The sequence below is a fragment of the Bubalus bubalis genome, chromosome 3 (genome assembly GCF_019923935.1).
Source record: "Bubalus bubalis isolate 160015118507 breed Murrah chromosome 3, NDDB_SH_1, whole genome shotgun sequence".
Lineage (NCBI taxonomy): Eukaryota > Metazoa > Chordata > Mammalia > Artiodactyla > Bovidae > Bubalus > Bubalus bubalis.
In genome coordinates, this window is record NC_059159.1 from 123,681,368 (window position 1) to 123,705,331 (window position 23,964).

Consider the following 23,964-nt stretch of genomic DNA (forward strand, 5'->3'; position numbering starts at 1 on the left):
TAAGGGAAGATATTTTAACAAAGAAGAAACAGAAGCTTAAAGAGGTTAAGAGAATTAACTTTTGAGATCATACAGCTAGGAAATACAGGAGAATAGGTCTGTGTGACTTTAGTTTTTCTGTTTTCCACTATAATATGCTGTCTAGTCCTTTTTGATATGGAATACCCAGGATTGATGTGATTGAATATGGGGGTTCAGGAGACAAGACTGACCCTAGAAGAATCTGAAATGAAAAACCATGTTTGGATTTTTTTTTTAATCATTGAGGTATAGTTGATATATAAGTTTCAGGTTTCAGCATTGTGGCTAACAATTGTTAAAGGTTATATACTGCATTTATAGTTATTATAAAATATCAGCTATATTCCATGTCCTATACAATATATCTGTAGCTTATTTATTTTATATACAATACTTTGTACCTCTTAATGCCCTACCCCTACCACGCCCCTCCCCTCTTCCTTCACCCTATTGATAACCAGTAGTTTATTCTCTATATCTGTGAGTCTGTCTCTTTTTGTTATATTCACTAGTTTGTTTTACTTTTTAGATTCTACACATAAGTGATATCATACAGTATCATTTTTCTCTGCCTGACTTAAGGAAACCAACACTTCAAATATTCTTAAATTTGCTAGCCATTAAAGAAATGCAAAGGAAAATACTGCCACTTTATTATTAGTAAATTAGCACAAAAAAGGAAAATATAAGCCCTGATACTGAGAAAGTAGCTGCATTCATGTACTAATTGGTGGCTTTCTAAATTGGTTTAATCTTTGGGAGTAGAAAAAAAGTTAATGAATACCATAAAAATGGTCCAAGGATCACATTCTTATTAATTTATTTCTATAAAATAATTTAAATGCAAAAATCCATGTATTTAAAAATATCTTTTGCATATATATATATATATCACAAAAATTTTTGGGAAAATGTTAAATGCTTAGGCAGAGAAATGGTTAAAGAAATTCTGATGTTTCAACTCAATAGAATATTTATAAGTCCATTAAAGTTATAAACATTAAACTCACATGAAGAAGTATATATGCATTGAGTAAAAATACACATAGAATTGTGCATAATCTATTAGTGCAGTTCTCTGAGAGCTATTTACAGGTATAGATAAAAATTGGAAGACGCCTTAGAGAAAAATAAATAGTGTTAGTTATGTGGTGATGTTATGAATGTATTTTTTTGTAAATCACAAGGATCAAGGAAAGCAGTCATACTTGGAAAATCCAAAGATTAAGATTTCTAAATACCTAAAACCAGAGTCAGGAGATGACAGCAGAGTGAAGGGTTTAAAATCCCTCATCCCTGGTTGAGTGTGAACGGGCCCTGGGGTATGAACATATGCCTTTTCTTCCATAAAAGTACTCTGGCTTTCAAAAAAAAAAGTTATATAGAGTGATGAATGTGTCTTGCTTAAAAGATACAAATGCCCTTATATTTAGAAGATACAAAATTCTTAACTGAAAAAGACTGTCAGTTTTCTGAAAATAGGTGATAAGCTTCTAACCTAGGTGGGCTTCCAGAGATGAGAGCTGGGGGGCAGTTGTAGCTCAAATCCTGGAGACTCTAGAATCTCTTACAGGTTCTGGAGGGCACCAGCCACTTCTTTGTTGACAGCTCAACACTCAGAAGTCACTTTTTATGAGAGCCAGCCCTAAGGGTTTCTCCAAACCCAAAGGGAATGATTCCCTTGCCCTGCTCTGCCTCAGGAATTTTGGCTGGCCTGGGGTCACCAATCACAGACCAGTCCTGTGCTTCCCTCCCTAAAAGCCCTCCAAGAATGGCAGAACCCCTCAAGGGGTCCCATGAATCCAGAGTGATAGTTGGAGTGAGTAGAGGCTACTTGGTGTAAACAGCTGACTCACTGGAAAATACCCTGATGCTGGGAAAGATTGAGGGCAGGAGGAGAAGGAGGTGACAGGGGATGAGATGGTTGGATGGCATCACCAATTCAATGGACATGAGTTTGAGCAAATTCTGGGAGATGGTGAAGGACAGGGGAGCCTGGTATTCTGCAGTCCATGGGGTCTCAAAGAGTCAGACACAGCTGAACAACTGAGCAACAACAAGAGGTGGAAAGCAGCCCTCTGCCTTTTGGTGATGCTTTACTACAGAGAATGCGGCAGTGAAATGTTGAGGGGACTCTCAGGGAGCTTTCTGCCCCCCATTTCACCCAAGCCTACAAGGCACAGTGAGAGAATCTCAGAAAGGCCCATTTGGGGCAGTGGGCATGCTTGTCACTTGATTTGCTGTAGGTGGCAATGAGCAGTGACGTGTCAGCGCATGATATCATACATGCCTGCGCAATGCCATCAGCATGCCCGTGGCAGGGCTCACTCTTCACCCTCCTCCCTCCTGTCGAACAGTTCTTGTGGCTGGCCCTGGAACAAAGCCTGTATCTATGTGGCGTAGGCCTCCTCCCTTGCAGAAATCTCTGAATGTCAAGAGTCAGCCTACAATGTGGTGAGGAAGTTGGGGAGAATCCTGCTCTCCACACCAAGGCAGGGCCAGGGAAACAGGCTCTCTCACACCCAGGAACAGGGAGGGATAGTTTTGACACTGCTTTTGTGTCTTCCAGGGTAATTCTCTGCTGTGTATGCCCAACGTGCTCAAGTTGTACCTGGAGAATGGACAGACCAAAGCTTTCAAGTTTGAGGCACACACGACTGTGAAGGTAATTTGGAGTAAACTTGACTCTCTTTCTGGTGAGAATTTGCTGGCTCCCAGGACCCCCGGGCATCTTGCTAGCAGCTGCCTCGGCGATCTCACAATCCCATGGTCTGAGCACCTGCAGTTAGCCACGCACTGTGTCATCTCAGTTCATTGCACAAACACCCAGCAAGCTGCTATTTTAATCACCCTCTTACAGGGGAGGGAATCAGGGTTCAAAGAGATGAAGTACCCAATACAACTCATTAGCCTTCCCCATTAACCACTGGGATTTCCTGCCTCTTGTATGGGGCTCCACCTGCTTCCCAAAAGGCCAGAGTCACTAAAAAACCCAGGCAAGGTATCAGGGCAGGTCCAGGCCCCTGGGAATTCTGTTCTGGATGAAAGTCAGTTTGAATTAAATTTAATTACGTTCCCACAAAGGAGGCACTCTGAGGCGGGTGATACAGAGAGAGGTAGAAAGTGGTCTCTGTCCCCCTAGCTTGCAGTCTAGTTGAGGGAAAATGGACATCCAAGGAGCTCCCAACAGTCCAGGGCAGGATGAAGGAAGGGCTGTAAAGAGAGGGCCGAGGGGCATGCTTAGCATACAAGAGAAGGAGCCCTCTGTCTCATCCCGTCAGGATGTCAGAGAAGGCTTTGCTGAGAAGCTGGACCTGAGCTAGGCTTTGAAGGGTGACAAGAATTCATCAAGGGCAGGTGGGGGCACAGCTGTAGAGGGGTCAGAGGATGTAAATCAGGCTGAAGACGTCCCATGAACAAGGCAGAGAGCCAGTAAGACAGGCATCGCTTAGGAGGTAGTAAACCATCCCATGGGATTGGAGCAGAGACCGTTTCCTTGTAGAGGGAGTGGGAGAGGGTGCACACTGGCTGCAGGGATGGCCTTGCATGGCAGGCAGTGGAATTGGGATTTTATCCATGGACGATATGGGATAGCACTATAGTTTTTCAATAAGGGAGCAAATAGTGTTAGAGGCAGGCTCCAGGGAAGAAACAAATAAAGAATTTGTTCAAACATTAGAAACCATGTAAGAGTCAACACTGAGCCCAGTTCCTCTGTTTTTAGAAGAAGAGCAGGTTCAGGTGGGTAGGTACGCCTCTAGGTACTGGACAAGATACACACACACACATATTGCACACACACTTGTGTGCACACATGCAAACATGATGCACACATACCACCAGTGTTCCCTGGCACCTTCCTTTGGCAATTCCTATTGTTGTTCAGTTGCTCAGTTGTGTCTGACACTTTGCGACCCCATGGGCTGCAGTATGCCAGGCTTCCCTGTCCATCGCCAACTCCTGGAGCTTGCTCAAACTCATGTCCATTGCGTCAGTGATGCCATCCAACCATCTCATTCTCTATTGTTCCCTTTTCCTCCTGCCTTCAATCTTTCCTAGCATCAGGGTCTTTTCAAATGAGTCAACTCTTCGCATCAGGTGGCCAAAGTACTGGAGTTTCAGCTTCAGCATCAGTCCTTCCAATGAATATTCAGGACTGATTTCCTTTAGGATGGACTGGTTGGATCTCCTTGGAGTCCAAGGGACTCTCAAGAGTCTTTTCCAACACCACAGTTCAAAAGCATCAGTTCTTTGGCACTCAGCTTTCTTTATGGTCCAACTCTCACACACATACATGATTACATAGCTTTGATTATATGGGCCTTTGTCAGCAAAGTAATGTCTGCTTTTTAATATGCTGTCTAGGTTTGTGATAGCTTTTCTTCCAAGGAGCAAGTGTCTTTTAATTTCATGGCTGCAATCACATTTGCAGTGATTTTGGAACCCAAGGAAATAAAATCTGTTACTGTTTCCATTGTTTCCCTATCTATTTGCCATGAAGTGATGGGACTGGATGCCATGATCTTTGTTTTTTGAATGGTGAGTTTTAAGTGAGCTTTTTCACTTTCCTCTTTCACTTTCACCAAAAGGCTCTTTAGTTCCTCTTCAAGTTTATGCCATAAGGGTGGTGTCATCTGCATATCTGAGGTTGTTGATATTTCTCCCAGCAATCTTGATTCTAGCTTATGTTTCGTCCAGCCCGGCATTTCTCATGATGTACTCTGCTTATAAGTTAAATAAGCAAGGTGACAACATACAGCCTTGTCATATTTCTTTCCCAATTTTGAACCAGTCCATTGTTCCATGTGCAGTTCTAACTGTTGTTTCTTGACCTGCATACAGGTTTCACAGGAGTCAGGTAAGGTGGTGTGGTATTTCCATTTCTTGAAGAATTTTCCACAGTTTGTTGAGATCCACACAGTCAAAGGCTTTAGTGTAGTCAATGAAACAGAAGTAGATGTTTTTCTGGAATTCTCTTGCTGTTTTGGTGATCCAGCGGGTATTGGCAATTCGATCTCTGGTTCCTTTGCTTTTTCTAAATCCAGCTTGAACTGGAAGTTCACGGTTCATGTACTGTTGAAACATGGCTTGGAGAATTTTGAGCATTACTTTTGTAGCATATGAGATGAGTGTAATTGTGTGGTAGTTTGAACATTCTTTGGCATTGCCTTTCTTTGGGATTGGAATGAAAACTGATCTTTTCCAGTCCTATGGCTACTGCTGAGGTTTCCATATTTGCTCGCATTTTGAGTGCATACTTTAACAGAATCATCTTTTAGTATTTGAAGTAGCTCAGCTGGAAGTCCATCACCTCCGCTAGCTTTGTTTGTACTGATGCTTCCTACGGCCACTTGACTTCACACTCCAAGAAGTCTGGCTCTAGGTGAGTGATCACACCATCGTGGTTATCTGGGTCATTAAGATCCTTTTTGTATAGTTCTTCTGTGTATTGTTGCCACCTCTTAATACCTTCTGCTTCTGTTAGATCCATACCATTTCTGTCCTTTATTGTGCACATATTTGCATGAAATATTCTCTTGGTATCTCTAATTTTCTTGAAAATATCTCTAGTCTTTCCCATTTTATTGTTTTACTCTGTTTCTTTGCATTGATCACTTAGGAAGACTTTCTTTTTTATATCTCTCCTTGCTATTCTTTGGAACTCTGCCTTCAGTTGGGTATATCTTTCCTTTTCTCCTTTGCCTTTCACTTCTCTTCTTTTCTCAGCTATTTGGAAGGCCTCCTCAGATAGCCATTTTGTCTTGTTTGCATTTCTTTTTCTTGTGGATGGTTTTGGCTACCACCTTCTGTACAACATCATGAACCTCCATCTATAGTTCTTCAGGCACTCTGTCTATCAGATCTAATCCCTTGAATCTGTCACTTCCACTGTATAATCGTAAGGGATTTGATTTAGGTCATACCTTAATGGCAGTTCCTAGGGCTGCCCCAAATGCCCTATTCCATTCTTACTTCAGCGTGACTGAAGAGAAGCTGGAGAAAGCCTGTCTGGCCCTGGGAAGTTCAAGCCCAGAGGAGGAATAGGAGGGAGGAACAGATTTGTTCAGTGTCATTCCATGTCTGGCATTCCCTGGGCACTTCCTTATTTGCTATCTCACTTAATGCCCCCAGTAACCTTGTAAGGTGACAAGTGTCTCACTTTTCAGGTGAGAACACTGAGATATCCGAAACTCATCAAAATCAGTTCTTCCAACTTGGTCTGTTGTCCCTGAACCCTGCACTGGAGCTGACCATGTTGCCATTCAGCATAGAAGTCTAGGTCTGGAGCCCACTCACTTCACTGTACTGTCTATTACTGAAGAACAGTGCTGTCATCGAAGAAGATCTCATAGTGATGAAGGACCCTGGGACAGAATAACAGGGACAGTCGCATTTAGATACAGAGACCAGAGGTAGCCTTGGGAAGAGTGCAGGAAGAGTGTGCCAGGCAGAGGAAACAGCACTTTGAATGCCCCGAGGCAGCAAAGACCTTGTGATGCCAAGGGGGCCCTGTAGTGAACGAGGGGAGTGTGGCATGGCCGTTCTGGTGGCCCAGTATTTACCTGCTAGATGCTAGACTCACCCCATCAGCCCCTCTAAGTGGGCATCGTTATCCTCTATTTCACAAGAAGAAACAGGTTCAGAGGCATAAGATTGATTTCCGTCAGTGGCAGAGAGGGCTGGTGCTGGGATTATGTCTGGTAAGCAATTGACAGTGCGGACTCCAGAGATAGGATGGATCTGGAGACGTTGAAGAGGGGCGTAAGGCCCCAAGGGATAGCTTCAGCCTCCCAAGTAAAGCCAGAGAGGGCGGCCATGCGGGGGGCACTGGAGCCCTGAGGGGAAGGGAGCAGCGGGCACAGGGCCCTGAAGGGGTGATGAAAAGTCCCACATGTGGCCCATCAAGATTAGCCTCCTGTATTGGCAGTGGACCCAGCCAGCACGGGCCTTTCTCTCCCTGGCAGCACGGAGGAGCAGAGGGGAGGTCAGGGGAGTCCTCCCCACTCTGTGCCTGAACATGAGGACCGGCCCGCTCCTTGGTGACCCTTGTGCCTCTGTGCCCGCAGGACATCATCCTCACGGTGAAGGAGAAGCTGTCGATCCGAAGCACAGAGTACTTTGCTCTGGTCCTGGAGGAGCAGTACAACGTCTCCCGGCTGCACCTGCTGCATGAGGAGGAGCTCATCCAGCAGGTACCTCCTGCCTCTGCTCCCAGTGGGGAGATCTGGGCAGGGTGAGCTGCCTGCCTCGGCCACAGCCTCTGGGTACAGGGTGCAGCGCATCTGCAGGCTTGATGTGCTTCCTTGTGCCCCGACAACACAGAGCTCACTCAGCCTGGTTTGCAAACAAAGTTAGGCAGGCCTCCGTTTTGCAGACAAGGAGAAAGAGGCTTAGATAGGTGAGGTAATTTACTCAAGGTAACGCAACCACTAGACCCCATCTTTTGCTCCCAGCTCTGATGACCTTCCTCTGAACCTCCCACCTTTGAGATGTCAGGGAAGCATCTGTTGCTGGATCTCAGCCCTTTCTGTGAAGCTTGTCCTGAGCAGGACAGGGCTAACACTGTCCATCTGTATCTCTCAGTCTTTAAGCCATGCAGTGATTTGTTATACCAGCTTTCAACAGCCAAACACAGGTCAGTTCCATAAATTCTTACTGAGTGTGTACTACTATAAAGATGGGTAGGATTTCAGTAATTGGAAAAGGAAAAGGGGCTTTTTTAGGAAGAGGAGCAGCGTGAACAAGGCATGAGCTCATGGAAACCACTCTGAGTGTTCCTCATTGCAGACGAATTCCTGCCGTGGTCACTCATTTCCTAACATTGCTGCTTACAAACTTTAAAAAAAATCACTTCTGTTCCATTAGCATTGGAAAAAGAGATCAAATTAAACCACTGAAATAGCTGAAGTGAAAAAAAAGTAAGGTACAGGGCATATTTATTATATATACCCACATAATGTATTGTATACTACTATTTGTGGGAAATAAAGGAATGTACATTTATAGGAGCATAAATACCCATAGACAGTCTCTGGAAGGGTATATAAGAAACCAGATGCAGAGATTTCTTCTGGAAAAGGGAACAGGTTGATGGGATGAGTGGGAAACTATTCTTTTGAGCTTTTTACATCTTATACCCATGGGAAAGTCAATCAAGGGCACAGGTCTGTGCTGCCTTGGGAAGAACCAAAACTGAAATCTCTAGGGACTGCCTTTCATTGTCTTTTTTTATTTAAGTCGTTTGTGGAATAACTGAGAACAAAAACAGAAGATGAACTGTGTCTCTCTTATGCATTGCAGGTAGTGGAAAGGGAGGAGTCACATGACTACCGCTGCCTCTTCAGGGTTTGTTTTGTCCCCAGGGACCCCCTGGACCTCCTGAAAGAAGACCCCGTGGCCTTTGAATACCTCTATCTGCAGGTGACCTGGTCTGCCCTTCCTAAAATAACAGTGGTTTTTCTCAAAGATGGCACATTGGGTTATTTTCAACACGAGCTCGAGGCAATTAAGCAACTCACTGGTAGGGATTATCTTGGTCTGAGGGAGAGTAGGCCTGATTATCCCTTAGAATTCCATTTTATGTCACTAAGTTGCTATGTTAGGCGATTTGCAATATATTAATGAACTTAAAGCTTAGTCCTCCATGTAGATTTACATTTTCTAACACCATTTAGGATCTTTAGAGTTAAGTTTTTATTGCCAAAAGGGGCAACCAAGGTCACACAGGCAAGAATTGGCAGAGCTAGGTCTCCAAGTTGCCTTTCACCCAAGAGCACTAGGAACCCAATCCATGTGTTCTTCTTTCCCAGTGTCTCTGATCTCATCTCTCCTAGAGCTGCAGCGATGTGCTCCAGGAGCGCTTTGCGGTTGAAATGAAGTGCAGCTCGGCGCTCCGCCTGGCAGCCCTGCACATCCAGGAGCGGATCTACGCATGTGCGCAGCCGCAGAAGATCTCTTTGAAGTACATAGAGTGAGTGGCAGGGGACTTCGATGTCCCGCCAACGGCAGCTGTGTTGCATTTATCACTTGGCTGGCGCTGGGCCAGGATGGCCAGAATCCACACTGACACTCACCCACCGCCCCATCTGTCCGTTGTCTTCCCTTCATTTCCCTCTGCACCCTTTCCAACACAGCCTGGCTTCCCCCAGGTCAGAACCCGGATGCTCCCTCTGGGGCCCACGCCAACTCCAGATGGAATGACACAGGATCCCTTCGTAAATTCCCAGTTCCTGGGAGGATATCTCAGGAAATCCTGACAACTTCAGCATCAAGCTCTTCTGAGAGCAGGAATTCCCTGGAAATTCATTTGTGGTGAACAAAATCCTGTTGTATTACATTTCTATTAGAGCAGTTTCAAGTCCTGAGGCTCTGACATCTCTCCAGATTCTTAGCTTAAAATGTCACTTTGCTCTGGATGGTATCACCCAGATTTACTCATCTCCTCACCAAATCTCAGCTCTGTCTTGCCTGCTGATGAATTATATTTAAATTTTTTTAAAAAATCCATGGCCTTCCCCCTGATATCCTAGGTTAAATCTCTAGAGAGTGGGACCTAAGAATCTGTATTTTTAACTAGTTTGTTGGGTGGGGTGGTGGGGGATTAGGCTGGCATCATCCTCAAGCATGGCCTCAGGGATTCATGTGTTCTGTGTGTTGCCCTATGAGACTGTGCTGAACATGTGTAAGGAATAATGGGCTCCTTGAATGATCATGGGGTTTAATTCCAGAATGGCTCATTTTTGTGGACTGTGTGTGTGTTTGTATAAATAAATAGGTAGATAGATATCACACATATACAGTATTCATGTATATATATATTTACATATACTCCACAAGACCAGCCAGATATCTTCTGCCGAGAAAGAAGCTCATAATTACAGTATTCTTGGAGCAATAACTACTGAATCAAATATAATTACGTTCTTCATTAGAGTCAAGTTCGCTGTAGACATGAGCCTCCTTGTCTCCAATGTCTCATGGCAGGAAGGATTGGGGAATCGAGAACTTTATATCTCCAACTTTATTACGAAACATGAAAGGAAAAGACATCAAGAAAGCCATCAGTTTCCACATGAAGAGGAACCAGAACTTGCTGGAACCCAGACAGAAGGTAATTTAGCCACAGCCCCTGCCAACCACACGCTGACTGTTGTGAAACCTCAGGGGGAGAATTTTCAACATTGCCTGCATTTTAGACAAGTGAATAGCTCTGACTTCAACAGTCTTTTCTTGTTTTCTTTTTTTTTCACCCTTATTTAAGCAACTTATTTCTGCTGCCCAGCTACGTTTAAATTACCTACAGATCCTTGGGGAACTCAAGACGTACGGTGGGAAAATCTTTAATGCTACTTTAATGGTATGTATTAAAGAACTTCTTATAAGGGATGCAAGAGAGCCTCTGAACATCAATGTATCTTTTAGTCTAAAATTCCTGAGGACTGTCATGGGCTAGAATTTGTTTGGGAAAGTGAACATTATGATGTCAGGGAGCATCTATCATGCCATTGCTTGACACCAGCCCTCTGACAGATGCTGGGGGAGGCAGAGCTGAATGAGACACGGTTCCCATCCTCAAATGATGCAACGAGGCCCCAAACAGGGCAGAGCAAAGCCATGAGAGGCAAAGGACCATTACTGAAAAGTCAAAGACAGAGACCACCACTGCCAGCTTCAGGTTGAATGGGGAAGGAGAAGGCATTAAGGAAAGGCAAGAAGATTGCATTTGGCCTGATTTCAGAGGAAAGGCATTCTGAGGGCATGATACTGTGATCAGTTTACCCTGGAGCTTTGGATATATGAAGGTGAAGAGGGAAAAAAGGGAAATCATGAAGAAAAGATAAGAATGTTAGACTGGAGGCTGGGGCCCTGATTATTCAGAAGGGAAGAAGTGAGGAGTGGACCTGAGAAGGGAAAACAAGAAGAGTCCTCTGCTGTGTTATCCATTCCTCCCTTGGTCTGCTTTTTGGAGCCTAGGCCTGGAGCTCTGTGCTCTGCTGCAGTCAGTGATGTGGGATGTGGCTTAAGGGAATTCTGCCCCCACCAGTCAGCCCCAGAACTCTCAAGCACAAAGCCAGACAATTTACCAATTAGAGATTAAAAAAAATAATAATAGCAAAGCTCCTTTCAGTGGATTTAGTGTGCTTCTTAGTCATTTACAGTGATGGGTTAATTTAATTAGGCTGCTGACCTAACAGTGTAGATGGAAAAAGAGAATTGATGTTTTGAAAGAAAGGAAGAGTATCTGATTGTTTGGGGAAGAGAAAAATTGGCCGAGTCTTTGTACAAGTAGTGGACTAAATGATGGAGAAGACACTAGATCACAGAAAGGAAACTTGAAGGTACAAGAAAAACTACCCACTTTTCTCTAGGGCTAATCCTGCCCTCTGCCAGCTGTCCGGTTCCTATCTCCAACTCCGCTTTACCTTTCATGTCTAAGGAAAGACCTGGGAGTGGGAGAAGAAACCAACTACATTGAACTGGCTCAGGGTGCTTGCTGGTCACTGGAGGTACAGACATAGACATACACAGACTCTGTTGTCAGGGACCTTAATGGAATATGCAACTCAAATACAAATAATAACAGTAAGAAGTCTGAGCTTAGAAGTCCTAGAAATCCTAGTCCTAGACAGTCCCGTGCTGTCTGAGAAGGACAGAGGACATGGTGTGGAATCAACATAGAAAACGACTGTTCTGGTTTGAGGAGCAAATCAGGTGGCGTTTTCAATGGGCAGTAGGTTTTAATGGAAGGTTCTAAAAAAGGGTGGGTTTTCGATAGGTAGTGATAATAAGGGATCCCAAGTGGAGGGCACAATGTGAATTTAGGCATATAGGTGTGCAAGTATATGGTTGTGTTTATGGAACAGGTAAAAGTCCCGTGGTTTGATCCTCTATTGTGAAGAGTATTATGGGAGATAAATTAATATTGAGTTTATCTGTAGATGGGGCCCAGGTTAGGCTGTCACCTAACTTGGTCATCTAGAGGAGTGGGGGTTTGCAGAAAGAGGTATCATGTCCTACGTGTATAATGTATTTTCCCTAGCTTGTGAATGGAAACTAATTCCCCTTCCTGCCCTCTGCAGTTACAGGACAGAGAATCCTACATTGCTCTTCTGGTTGGAGCCAAGTATGGCATTAGCCAAATTATCAATAGCAAACTCAACATCATGTCCACGTTGGCAGAGTTTGCCAACATCAGCCGTGTAGAGCTGACAGAAGAGTCTGAGAAAGTGAGCATGGTCAAAGTGTATCTTCAGGATGTCAAGGTAAAGGGGAAGAAATTTTTAATCCAGCTTCTGGAATCTGGGGCTAAATTACTTGAGTGTAGTTTATGTGAGTTTGGATATTAACAGAGTCTCATGTCCAACATTTTCTTAAAAGATGGAATTGTCCATCCTGTCTCATCAAAGGGAAAGTAATGAACAGGGTACATTTTCCCGGGCAAGTCCTAAAAGGTTTTTTTCCTATAAACTGTGCTTGACCGTGTACTTTCCTGACAGGTTCAGCAACCTAGATGGGAGCACCAGAGGGTATTATCACATACATTAGACCAGAATGGCTGCCCAAGATTTTGGGTGACAGCAATTAAAATAGATCAGTGGTATAGGCTACTTCCTGTACCTCCCTGGAAGGTCCTACATTTATCCTGCTTCCTTTGACTTAATCCCAACATGCACGGGACTGGTACTTCATTCTTCTTATCCCCCTCTCTTTCCTTCTCTACTCGATCCTGCTCCTTTTTCTTCTCTAGGTCAGGTCTTGAAGAGGTCCCATAGCATGAATGAGCAGTGTGGGGTGGTTGGGATAGAAGGATAGTCACTGTGGAGACTGGTTGGGAGGAACCCACCGCATGTGTGAGTGCTTGTGTGGCTGTGTGTGTGCATACTCATTTCAAATCTTGTAGGTGAGGACAGGTATATTGTCAGGACACCAGAGGGCCTGTCTATGGACCGTGGCTGGATTTACCTGAAATCTCTCATGGGCCCCACATGGCCTGATTGCCCTTTCTATCGCTTGCTGCCAGCCTTCAGACGTTGTATCCCTTGTTGCCAGCCTTAGCCCTTTATACGCTTAAGAGCCTCTTTACCTTCAAAGGTTCTGACTTTGCTGCTGGAATCCAACAGTGCAAAAGACCTAGCCTGCCTGATTGCTGGGTACTACAGGCTGTTTGTCGACCCAGTGACCTCCATTTTCCTCTGGCCTGGAAACAAACAGCAGGTGCACCGGGTGTCTGCTGAAGAAGGTGAGGTGCTGAGGCTTGGACCCGGGAAGGACAGGCCCACTTCGCTGCCTTGTAGGTCAAGGCAGCCTAAAAGAGGATGGTGCATTGAGTAGAGCGGAGGCTTCCACTCAAGGGGATGAGAGCTGTTTCGCCATTCATTTCTTGGTTAACAGCTGATCTTTCCAAAATCCTAAATAGAGAGGATTTTTTGTACCTGAGAGTCCCATAAAGCCAAGCAAGGCTGTGGAAGGTCTCTGATTCCCTGTAGTATTACCTAAAATCATCTCCAAGATCCACAGTATTTTATCTTTGACAGTCAAACAAGATGTCACTTATTTGTTTAGAAAGTATAGCTGACCTAGCTTCTCATCTCATGCCTCTTTTGCTTCTCTTGAATTATAATAAAAATTCTCTGCCTTACATGTTTATAAGAACAGGGTACATGGAGATAGAAGCTAAAAATCATACAACATAAGGAATGAAGTAGGGGAGGCCAGATTAGGTGAACATTTTCCCAGTTTCCACCAGGCTTTTGCTTCCGCACTATTGATGCAGCATTTTCCCCAGCGGTTTGCTGTTAAATGTTTAACAACTGTCTCTGCAGGGGAAGAAACAAAATGAAACAGAACCCTGATTTGAAGCAATTGCCTAAACATCGGCAATGGCAGAAACACTCCCACCGTGTCAGCTATACTTTCTAAACAAATAAGTGACATCTTGTTTTACTGTCAAAGATAAAATTTCAAGCCCCTGACATGCTGTCACTGGACGTGGAGGTGGGGAAAGGTGCTCAGTAGCACACCATTGTATGGCATTTCCTCCATGTGGATAAGACAAGCATAAGTAATCTCAGAGATTGGCTGATAGGAAACTAAGAATTCAGAAGTGAAGCGTTTCCTGTACTTGTTCCCTCTGTCTTTAACACAGCTTATTAACAAGGGATGATGCCTCTGAGACGGCACCCCATGGAGCCATGCTGTTGTGGAGGCCTGGTGGGGTGGTCACAGGAGGCCTACTTCAGCCTGTTTGTAATAGGTTATGACGAACATGATGAAGTTACCCAGGCAAAGAGGGGAAGAGTGATCCTTTGAAGCAGAGGGACACAATGGAGGCATGAAGGCTGAAAAGCTCTCTGTAGTAGCTAGAGCCTGGGGAAGGCTGCAGTGAGCGACCAGGCTGCTGAGGAAGGGTGGGACCTGCACTGTGAGAGGGTGACCAAGCTGCTGAGGGTCACCCTGTGAGAGCCCCCAGCCTCAGTAGGAGAGCTTAGGTTCTTCCCTGTAGGCAAGAGAAACCATCAGAGGTTTAAATACAATGTGATGTTATCAGAGAGAAGTGGGTTTGTTTGTTTGTTTGGGACTTTTTTTTTTTGGCTGTGGTGTATGGCATACAGTATCTTAGTTCCCTGACTAAGGGTCAAACCCTTCCCCCCTGCAGTGGAAGCATGGAGCACTAACCACTGGACCACCAGGGAAGTCCCCAGAGAGAAGTTGAAAACAGATTGCACCTGGAGGTTTATGGTGCATGAGCAATTTGAGACCTGGCTCAATGCCCCCCAACCCTCTCACCATGAATCCTTCCAAGTACCAGCAGTGGGTCACTTTTCACTTTTCTAAAAGCTCTGTAGTACCAGTGGGTCGCTAGGCCAGGCTTCAGAATGATGCCAGCCTAGCAGCCTCAGGACCCCCATAAAGTTAATAAAAATACAGATTCTCAGGCTCCACTACCTAGCTATTAGACTCAATACATCAGGATGAGGTCCAAGGATATGTTATTCTTGTTTTTTAAATATGATTCCCTGTCTGATTTTGATACCCAGTCAGGACAGAGCTGAGATTTTTAGGAGAGGTGTAGCAAACCACCTAAATACCCGGCTGTTTCCATAAACAGATAGATCTCCTTGGAGGTGGAGGTAATCCTGTCTTCTTTAGGTGGCTTATAGATGTGGGGAAGGAGACTTGACAGTTGTGTGGAGAATGTGGAAATTTGGAGTCCTGTGGATCCCGTGTCAGTCAGTGTAGCATGGTCCAGGTCTGTCACCCTGCTGGACCTCTGTTCTCTCATCTGCAAAATAAGAGGGCAGGCAAAGTGGGGGCGGGTGGACACGTGAGCATCTGCCAGTGCCCTAATCGTGTCACATAACTCTTGTGTCAGGCTACGAGTCCAGGGCCTGCAGTGACTCCGAGGAGTCATCCGAAGTGGACTGCGTGCCGGAGCCCTTCTCTGACAGATGCCTGCCGAAGCTGGGCCCCTGCAGACCACTTACAGAAGAAGAGCAGCCCCCTGGGGACAGCTCCACGCCTGCAGTGGCTGGGAAAGGCCCAAGCACTTGTGGGGCCAGCAGCACAACAGACAGTGCCGAATCGGAGGCATCTGACTCGGCCAACACCGAGAGCCGAGGCTGCAGGACCAGCGGCTCCAGTGAGTCCATGGACGCTCTGGAGGAGGATGACCTGGATGCCTGCTCTTCCAGCAGGTCCGGCTTCTTCCACCTGGGCTTGCCTGGCTTCCCGGAGAGTCTTGATTCAGACAGCCAGGAGGAGAGAAGCAGGGTTGAAACTGGTGGCTTCCTCTGTCTCCTGGACCTGGCCCAGAGAGCCAACCCTCAGAGCCAGAAGACAGAGTTTTCTGCGAGTCCTGCTCCTGAGGCCTTCAGTTGGGGGCCAGAACTGAATGCGCTCAGGCTGGACCCCAGGCTGTACGAGGGCAGCCAGATTGACTACTACAGCCTGTGTGCCAATGTCTCCCCCGCCAGCCACCTGAGCGACAGCTCTGATAGCACGGCTACCAGGCAGGGTGTGGGCACGGCAGCCCTGAGCCCGCGGGGAGGGTCTGAGACCCCGTCCAGCTCCTTGCTGCAAGCCCTGGCCCCAGGCCTGCCACTAGCCTTGGAGGATGGCAGTTCCGACGAGGAATACTATGATGCAGCTGACAAGCTCACACCCCCAGAGGCCCTCTCAGGTGAGCCCTCCCCGGCAGGTCTGTGGATCGTGCAGGCAGCTCCTCAGTCCCCAGGGAGGGCAGTGTGCAAGCCTGAGGGGAAAACATTTGGGTGAAGCATGGGTGCTCATGCTCTTTTGAGGTGGGCTCCCTGGGCTCAGTGGACCACGTTGTAGGCATCCCAACTTCAAGTAAGGGCTACAGGGGAGGTTCAGAGAACTGTGGACAGGCAGAGATGGGTGGCATTAATTCTACAGTGGGAATCAGGGAAGGCTTCCCAGAAGAGGCAGCAAATGGGCCAGGCCTTGTGAGATGGACAAAATTCACAGAGAAAGAAAAGGTTTGATATGAGCGCCCAGTAGAGGGAAGCAGCTGTGCTATTGTTGACCTGGAAGCTTTAAATGAGGCCTTAAAACAAAAAGAACCTAACTGGCAGGCCACTGGTGGTCCTTAAGGGACTCAGACATAGGTGGGAAGATCAGATTCCTCATTCTTTCCTCCACAAAGAGTGTGGGGTGTCTTTACTCATAGAATGACTTGCTAAGCTGACCTGAGGTCCTTGAAGAACATTTACATACACACACACACTCATACTCACACTCACACATACACTCTCTCTCCCTCTCTCTCACTGCACTCTGAAGGAAAAAAAAATTGGAAAATGGCACCCAGACATTAAGAGTGACCTACTAGGAGCGGGGGAAGCTGTGAGCCCTCTTCTGTGCCCAGCCCTTTCCTGTTGCTCCCTGTCCTCCAGTGGGTTCCCATTGCTTGTGGGAGAAAGGCCAACTCCTTAGCAGCCCCTGTGAGGTTTCTCGAGGCCCTCTGTGACATGGCCTCAGTGTGTCTCTCTCCTTCCCCCTGAGCCCTCTCCCTGCATTCCTGCCACACAGACCTCCTTGGCATTTTTAAAGGTGCCCGGTTCTCTCCTGCCTCCAGCCTTTGCACATGCCGCTCCGTCTACCTGAAACACTCCTTACCCTCATCTTTGGCTGCTGCTGCCCTTCTATCTCTCAGGCCCCACCTGGAAATTCACTTCCTCTGGGTATATTAACCAGACTGCCAGGATGAGGTCTCCCCACCCCCATCACACACCCTGGGTGCTTCCTGCCTGTAGCTGCATATTTATTTGTGTGATTTTTTGTATGGATATTTCTCTCCTTCACTAAAGCGAAAGCTTCTGTGATGTGGGAACAGTGCATTTGACACTCACCTCTGTGTCCTGCTACAGAGTTCCTGGCAGTTGCTGCTAGATGGATGAATGAATGCCCTTTCCACCACCTACCCTGATTTCATGAACTGATTAGCAGAAACCCACGGCCGGGTTGCACACTGCTCCCCAGAGAACACAGTCAGCTGCCATCCATGCCTCCAGTCTTGTCCCGCTAGGCCAGCCATTGTGCTGGAGACATGATGGAGGTGAAACAGACCATCACTCAAGGCCTTCCTTTGTGGGAGTCCAGTCAGGGAGATAAGATCCGCATTGGACACTTCCTCTTTCATGGAGAGCCAGTGAGGTGCTGGGGAGGCAGCCCAGACCTGAGACTCATGGGCCCGGGGTCTGCTTGGGCCGCTGACTCACTGTGAGAGCCTCTCCCTTTTTTAAGCTTCAGAAACACCCTTGGCCAGTGGCTGAAGGGGCCTAGAGCAGAGCAGCAACTTCAAAAGGTGTCTGGGCATCAAAATCACCCAAGGGGCCTGAGTCAAAAACTATAAATTCCTAGACCCAGCCTCAAAGATTCTGCTTTAGGAGGTGTGAGGAGCAGCATAGGATTTGATGAGGCTTTTAATAAGGTTTAGCCAGGTTGGAAAAAAACGGTCCGAGTATAAGAGGCCTCTGATTCTCAGGCATTAGCCTGTGATCCTAATTCCTTTTGGCTGATTCCCAGGACTTCTTCATAGAAGTGTTTCTCCTTTCAGAATGATCCTTCTCGGTATGCACAAGATCCCTCATGCCCGAGACTGAGAGTTGCAGTCACTTTTTGTCAAAAGAAAGCTCCTTCAGAACGCTCACCCTGTGGTGATGATCCTAACGGTAATGGCACAGGCTTCCTTTAGTGACCACCCACTAGGCACAGGCTTGTGCTAGGAGCCTGATATGTACTAAGTCATCTACCCAGCATGGCAGTGTACTGGTACTGCCTGACTTGGGTTAACGAGAGAAAGTGAGATAGTGTTGGAAGGATGTCAGATAGCTTAGAGAATTGCCAGCAGAGGTGAAGCCCTGATTCTGACATAGGCAGAGATACCAGACCAGGAGGCTAGGCAGCAGGATTCCTCATTGTACTATTAGGATTCCATGGCTGCAAAGAATGGGTTGTACTGGTTTTTTTGTTTTTCTATCAATATGTTTGAGTTTGAAATTTTAGGAAATTTTGTGACTGACTTTCTAGCTCATACCTCTGACCACTTGGCTGACATGGATAGGGCTCTTTCATTAATAGTTTCAGCAGCCTATAATTGTTGGAGAGATGTCATCTCCTGAAAGGAAGTTGACCAAAAGACAAGGCAATGGATGTTGGGCAACCCAGAATCAAAACACATCTACCACAGTGCCCATCCCCATCTTTCAGAAGAGGAAACTGAGGAGCTCAAGGTTTAACATGCCCCAGGTTACACGGCCCAGGCAGGATTCAAACCCAGGCCATCCTGCATCCTGAGCCCGAGATCTACACGTCTCTTTGTTATTCTGCTTTTCATCTTCTTTTTCCTTTCTTGTTTCTCAGGGCTCAGAGCTGCTTCTGCTGTAGAAACCAGTGCCACGGGATCACAGAGTGAGGCCAGCCCCTGCAGCCCTGAGGTCAGCCTGAATCCTGGGCCAGATGGAAGAGAGCCAAACAGAAGGGGAGGGGTGAAGAAGTATGGCAAGACCCTGAGGAAAAGAAGGTCTTTCTTGCAGACCGACCACACCTGTCAGGTCTCCTTCCCCCTGGTGGCATCAGCTTCCCTGGAGAGCGTGGACGACGTGTGCTACTACAACCGGGAGCCCTACCTGGCCCTCGGTGCGCCCTCCCCAACCGTGTCCTCGCTGCAAGACGTGCAGGGTGAGCCTGGCGTCCTGGAGACCAAGGCCCTGGGGCTGCTGACTCCCTTGAGGGAGACCAAGAGCAAAAACCCAGCCTCTCGGGCCATGGAGATGGAGCCAGAGACCATGGAAACCAAATCTGTCATCGACTCTCGAGTGTCATCTATTTCTGCCATTCGCCTCCGGATTGACCCTAACCATAAAGAGAATTCTGGGATTGCCCCTCTGACCTCCAGTGTCGCCAGTTCCCCCGCAAACACCCCTCACGGTCTCAACCCAGGCTCATCTGGCCCAGATACTGCTCAGGCAGGGCCTCCCCAGGCCTTATCTCCATTTCAAGACTTGAATGGCAGTGCCCCCCAAGAACTCACCATGGAGCTTGGGAACAGCACCTCGTCCCTCTCCAGTGCTGATGTGAACCCAGACAGAGTCTGCCTGACCGTCAGCCCAGGGCCACATACTATTGCTCAAGGAGACACACTGGAGCTGGGAGGAGTTCAGTTGGAAACAGGATTGGGATCTCTGTTTATAAATCCTATGCCAGAAACTGCCCCCCAGGACACAGAGCCTTTGTTGTCTTCTCAAGACAGACCTAAAAGTGATGACTGTGGAATAAATTCGGAAGAGACGATGGCTTCTTTCCCTGCAAAGGAGGAGCAACAAGGACAACTATCTCTGGAACATGGTAGAGAAGTTACAAACAAAAATGACACCAGCTTATTTCATGATGAGTCTGGGAAGGATCCAGGTGACCCCAAGGTTGATGGGTTGGATGTTCTTCCACAGACTACTGGTGTCAGTGCTCCAGCTGGTGGCATGGTAGCCTCCCTCTTCTTGGAGACTCCTGTTACAGGGATTGAGCAGACCCCACCAAGTTCCCCTACAGAACCCCAAGGACAAAGCAGAGAAATCCCAGGTCAAGCCTGCCAGGCCCAAGAACAAAAACTACCGGCAGAGTTGGATTTTAATTCAGATTTCTTGCTTAGGGACCAGACCATTTCATCAGCCTTCTCTCTAGAGGAGGTCAAGGCAGAGCCATCTAATCATGTGACAGGGGAAGACACCACCCCTAGGGACATTCCCCAGCACGTCTCTTTGAATCCAGGGCCTGCCCTGCCGGAACCACTACTGTGTCCCCAAGAGCAGCCCCACTTAGAAGGTTCAAACCGTTTTTCGGTGCCAGAAAGCGAAGGCAAAAGGCCTAGCATCTGCCTTCCTGCTGAGAAGTCTCTTCTGTGCTTTGCCCCAGAGAGCTATCCTAAAGGTTCTGACAGTCTCAGGACAGCCCCGTCTTTGGGGTTTGCAGGTGTGAATGAGACCGTGGCCCCCAGGATGGGCATGGAGCAGTGCAGCTGCCAGTTCTCCTATGCCACGTGCTTCCCTGGCCTGCAGCCAGAGACAGAGGAGGAAGACAGAGACTTGGAAGCATGTCCTACAGGCCCCCTCACCTCACCGCCCTCTGCAGGAAGCCGGCTGGCTCTGCCCTGGAGGCCTGCCCGGGCTCACAGCTGCAGCGCTGAGCTCCCATCGAGGAACAGCCACATCTGGCCGGAGTACTGCTCCAGGGCTCTAAGACAGCTGAAAGCTGCCCCTGCCAGCATCCCTGAGGGCTTCATCCAACTCATGGAGAGCTTGCTGGAATTACAGGACATTTTAGAAGCTTCCTGGGGGAATGGGAATAAACACCCCCCCGAGAAGTGCACCTGGCACTTTTCTGAAAGCCGGAGCCGCCTCTGCATGGGCTCCCAAAAGCTCCTGTCGAGCTGTCAGCATGTGATCAGAATGGACCAGACCCCGGAGGAGATGCAGAGTGCTGTGCGGGACACCTTCCAGCACCTGGTCCAGCTGGCCAGCCTGTGCTTCCAGTTCACAGACTGCAGCCGCTGCTCCACCCGCCACAGGGAAGCAGCGGGGAACCTGAGAGATGTGGTGTACACCTACCACCAGTTTGTGGAGGCCGCTAAGCTGACCTGTGAGAGAGGCTACCATGACCTGAGTGTGAAACTCTTAGCCCGTCAGTGCACGGCCCTCACGGCCTCCGTGTTCTGTTTGACCCAGAAGTTCCGGGCCTCCACTGCCCTGTGAGCAGGCCAGTCGCCCCGGCCCCCTGCTCTGCCCTGACTTCCCCGAGTGGTGTCTACCATTCTTCTACCCACCCCTCTCAAATGTTTACTATTTAAAGTATTCAAATAAACTACTGCTTAATCTTTGCCTGAATTCTACAAAGTGATGACAAGTTTGGGTCAAAAGCATTCACTCTTATTCATTCAACAAACATTCACTGGATACCTCCTCTAGTCAGGGCGTGTACTAGGATCTTATTCATAAAGATGAGTAAGACAAGTCCCTGCCCCTGGCCAGGATGCTCACAGCCCCTCTGGGTGGGTACAGATAAGCAGATTGCCATCAGTAATGTGTGTACCCTAGGAGGAGTATACTCTGCGAGTGTGGAAGCAAGAAGTCACATTCTGTCCCAAGAAGGCAGGGATAGGGGAGGAAGGTGGAGTTGCTAAAAAATCATTTTAACCTCTCACAGCACACTTATTTGGCAGTAACCTCTGCAAATAGGAGTGAATACCTGTGATATCTGATAGATTCTACCTTCACAAGTTAGGGTTGGCAGCATCTCTACCTGGAGGCTTGGTATTCTTGGTGGCCTCACTGCAATGAGCATAGGTTGCCACTAGGTGGCAGTAAGCACTTTGGTTACATGGCCCCCACAGCCGGGAGTGCTCTGTGCTTGACCTGAAATTGACTGTACCCTCTATCCGATTTAGGGCTTCCCGGATAGCTCAGTTGGTAAAGAATCAGCCTGCAATGTCTAGATCAGGAAGATCTGCTGGAAAAGGGACAGGCTACCCACTCCAGTATTCTTGGGCTTCCCTTGTGGCGCAGCTGGTAAACAATCTGCCTGCAATGCAGGAGACCTGGATTTGATCCCTGGGTTGGGAAGATCGCCTGGAGAAGGAAAAGGCTATCTACTGCATTATGGCCTGGAGAATTCCATGGACTGTATGGTCCATAGGGCTGCAAAGAGTCAGACACGACTGAGCGACTTTCACTTCACTTAGGTCACTTCTATCCATTTTAAATAGCTAAAAAGGCAAATATTAAATTCCTGAATCTAGATTTGCCTTTTAAAGACTAATATTACAGCAAAAGAAATATATCCCGTACCTTTCTCACTAATTCCAGTTGAGCCAGTTAATCCCTATTAATCTTGGTGGGACCTTGATTCGAGATGGCTACCTAACTTCTCAGCGCTTTGGTTTTCTATTCTGAATATCGGAGATATTAGTAGTGCCTACTTTGCGTGGTAGAAACTAGTAAACGGTCAATAAAAGTTAGTAATCATCCCCAAAGTTTATGGATGCTTCTCCCCATCTGAAATCCTTTCCTGCATTTTGTTTCCAGGAAAACTGATTTCTAGATACCCTTGGGATGCCTTTCCCCCCGACTTCTCTGTCCAGGCCAAAGATAATTTAGACACTGACTTTGGGCTATCAGAGTTTATTCAACCCCCTGTGGGGCTCCTGATTAGTTGTGAGCTCAGTGTGCCCTCTCCTCTGAGGCTCCCTAATTCCTCTCCTTCACCCAGCAAAAGCAGAGCAAAGGTGGGGGTGTTAAGTGAGATACCCAAGCTCTTGCCAATCAGAAGGAAAGCAGTATTGGGGGAGAAGGGAGGAGAATCTTCCCATCACCTGTTATCAGTTACTTGTTGACTAGTAACCAGTTAATCAGTACTTGTGCCAGGACAAGATTTATTTTCTTAGAGGCCTGTTTCTTTTCACAGAATACTTTGAACAAAATTTAAATAAGGCTCTTGAGAACAAATTTGAAGTGGTTTCATGACCATGAAAGGGAGGAACAACAGGACAAAGAAATAATAAAAATTGTTATGATGTTAAACAGGACTTGAATACTTTAACAAGCAGACATCTATGAAGAGCTACATGACCAATTTATGTGAACACAATCCATGTATTCACAAGCTTAGGGAAGGAGCTCAGGACTTCAATGCAATCAGGTCTTGAATCCTGGTGATCAGGGAAGGCTTCCTGTAGGGCAGCATTAATTAGAACCAGTATGTCAAGAAGTATTTGTTGAGTAGCTACTGTGTGTCAGGTCCTGGGTTTAGTAGATAGGAAGGTAAGTTATTCTCAGGAAAGGTGAAAAATCATTCATTTGTTTATCCTGTTGACGAATATTCACTGTGCAGTGCCACTGGGAATATAATCATTTACATGATAGATGTATTATCAGGGAAGACAGAAAAAAGATTTCTGATAGGTGAAGGTGAAATAAACAAAATGAAGAGTGTCAAGATGGGGCTGGGATGAGCCTATCTTCCCTAGCAGGGATCAGTAAAGGTCTCTCTGAGGAGGGAAGGTTTAAGCTGAAACCGAAAGGGTAAGAAGGAGCCAGGCATTTAAAAAGTGAGAGAAAAGGGAACAGTACTTGCAAAGTACTGTTTAAATCATTGAAACATTTCATGTGTTTTAATCATTTCAAGATGGGTGTGACTGGAACACAGCAGGCTGGAATAAGAGTGAAAGATAAAGTTGGAGGGGCATCCAGGAACCAGACTGTGCAAGGTCTTAGGAAGATTCAATTTTACCTTCAAGTACAAAGGGAAACCACTGAGAGGGAGTACAGGACACACATAGTCATCTGGTAAATGGATGGGGGCAGAGCAGGGTGGGCAATGACACCAGCCAGGTGCTCTTTTCCGTGGGGAAGTGGCCATGAGCTCACAGGA

The 23,964-nt window shown here is 46.9% G+C and overlaps 1 protein-coding gene across 1 annotated transcript in view; it reads left to right on the forward strand.

The window, feature by feature from the left end:
- Positions 1-21,415, forward strand: part of FRMPD1 (FERM and PDZ domain containing 1) — a 103,663-nt gene extending 82,248 nt beyond the window's left edge. Inside the window, exons 7-16 of the mRNA XM_044940049.2 lie at positions 2,591-2,686; positions 7,089-7,214; positions 8,323-8,442; positions 8,856-8,992; positions 10,006-10,132; positions 10,283-10,378; positions 12,102-12,284; positions 13,114-13,261; positions 15,395-16,201; positions 18,907-21,415. Of these exons, the coding sequence (XP_044795984.2) occupies positions 2,591-2,686; positions 7,089-7,214; positions 8,323-8,442; positions 8,856-8,992; positions 10,006-10,132; positions 10,283-10,378; positions 12,102-12,284; positions 13,114-13,261; positions 15,395-16,201; positions 18,907-21,290 (4,224 nt within the window). The 3' untranslated portion in view covers positions 21,291-21,415. The remainder of the gene's footprint in view (positions 1-2,590; positions 2,687-7,088; positions 7,215-8,322; positions 8,443-8,855; positions 8,993-10,005; positions 10,133-10,282; positions 10,379-12,101; positions 12,285-13,113; positions 13,262-15,394; positions 16,202-18,906) is intronic.
- The last annotated feature ends 2,549 nt before the right edge of the window (positions 21,416-23,964 follow it).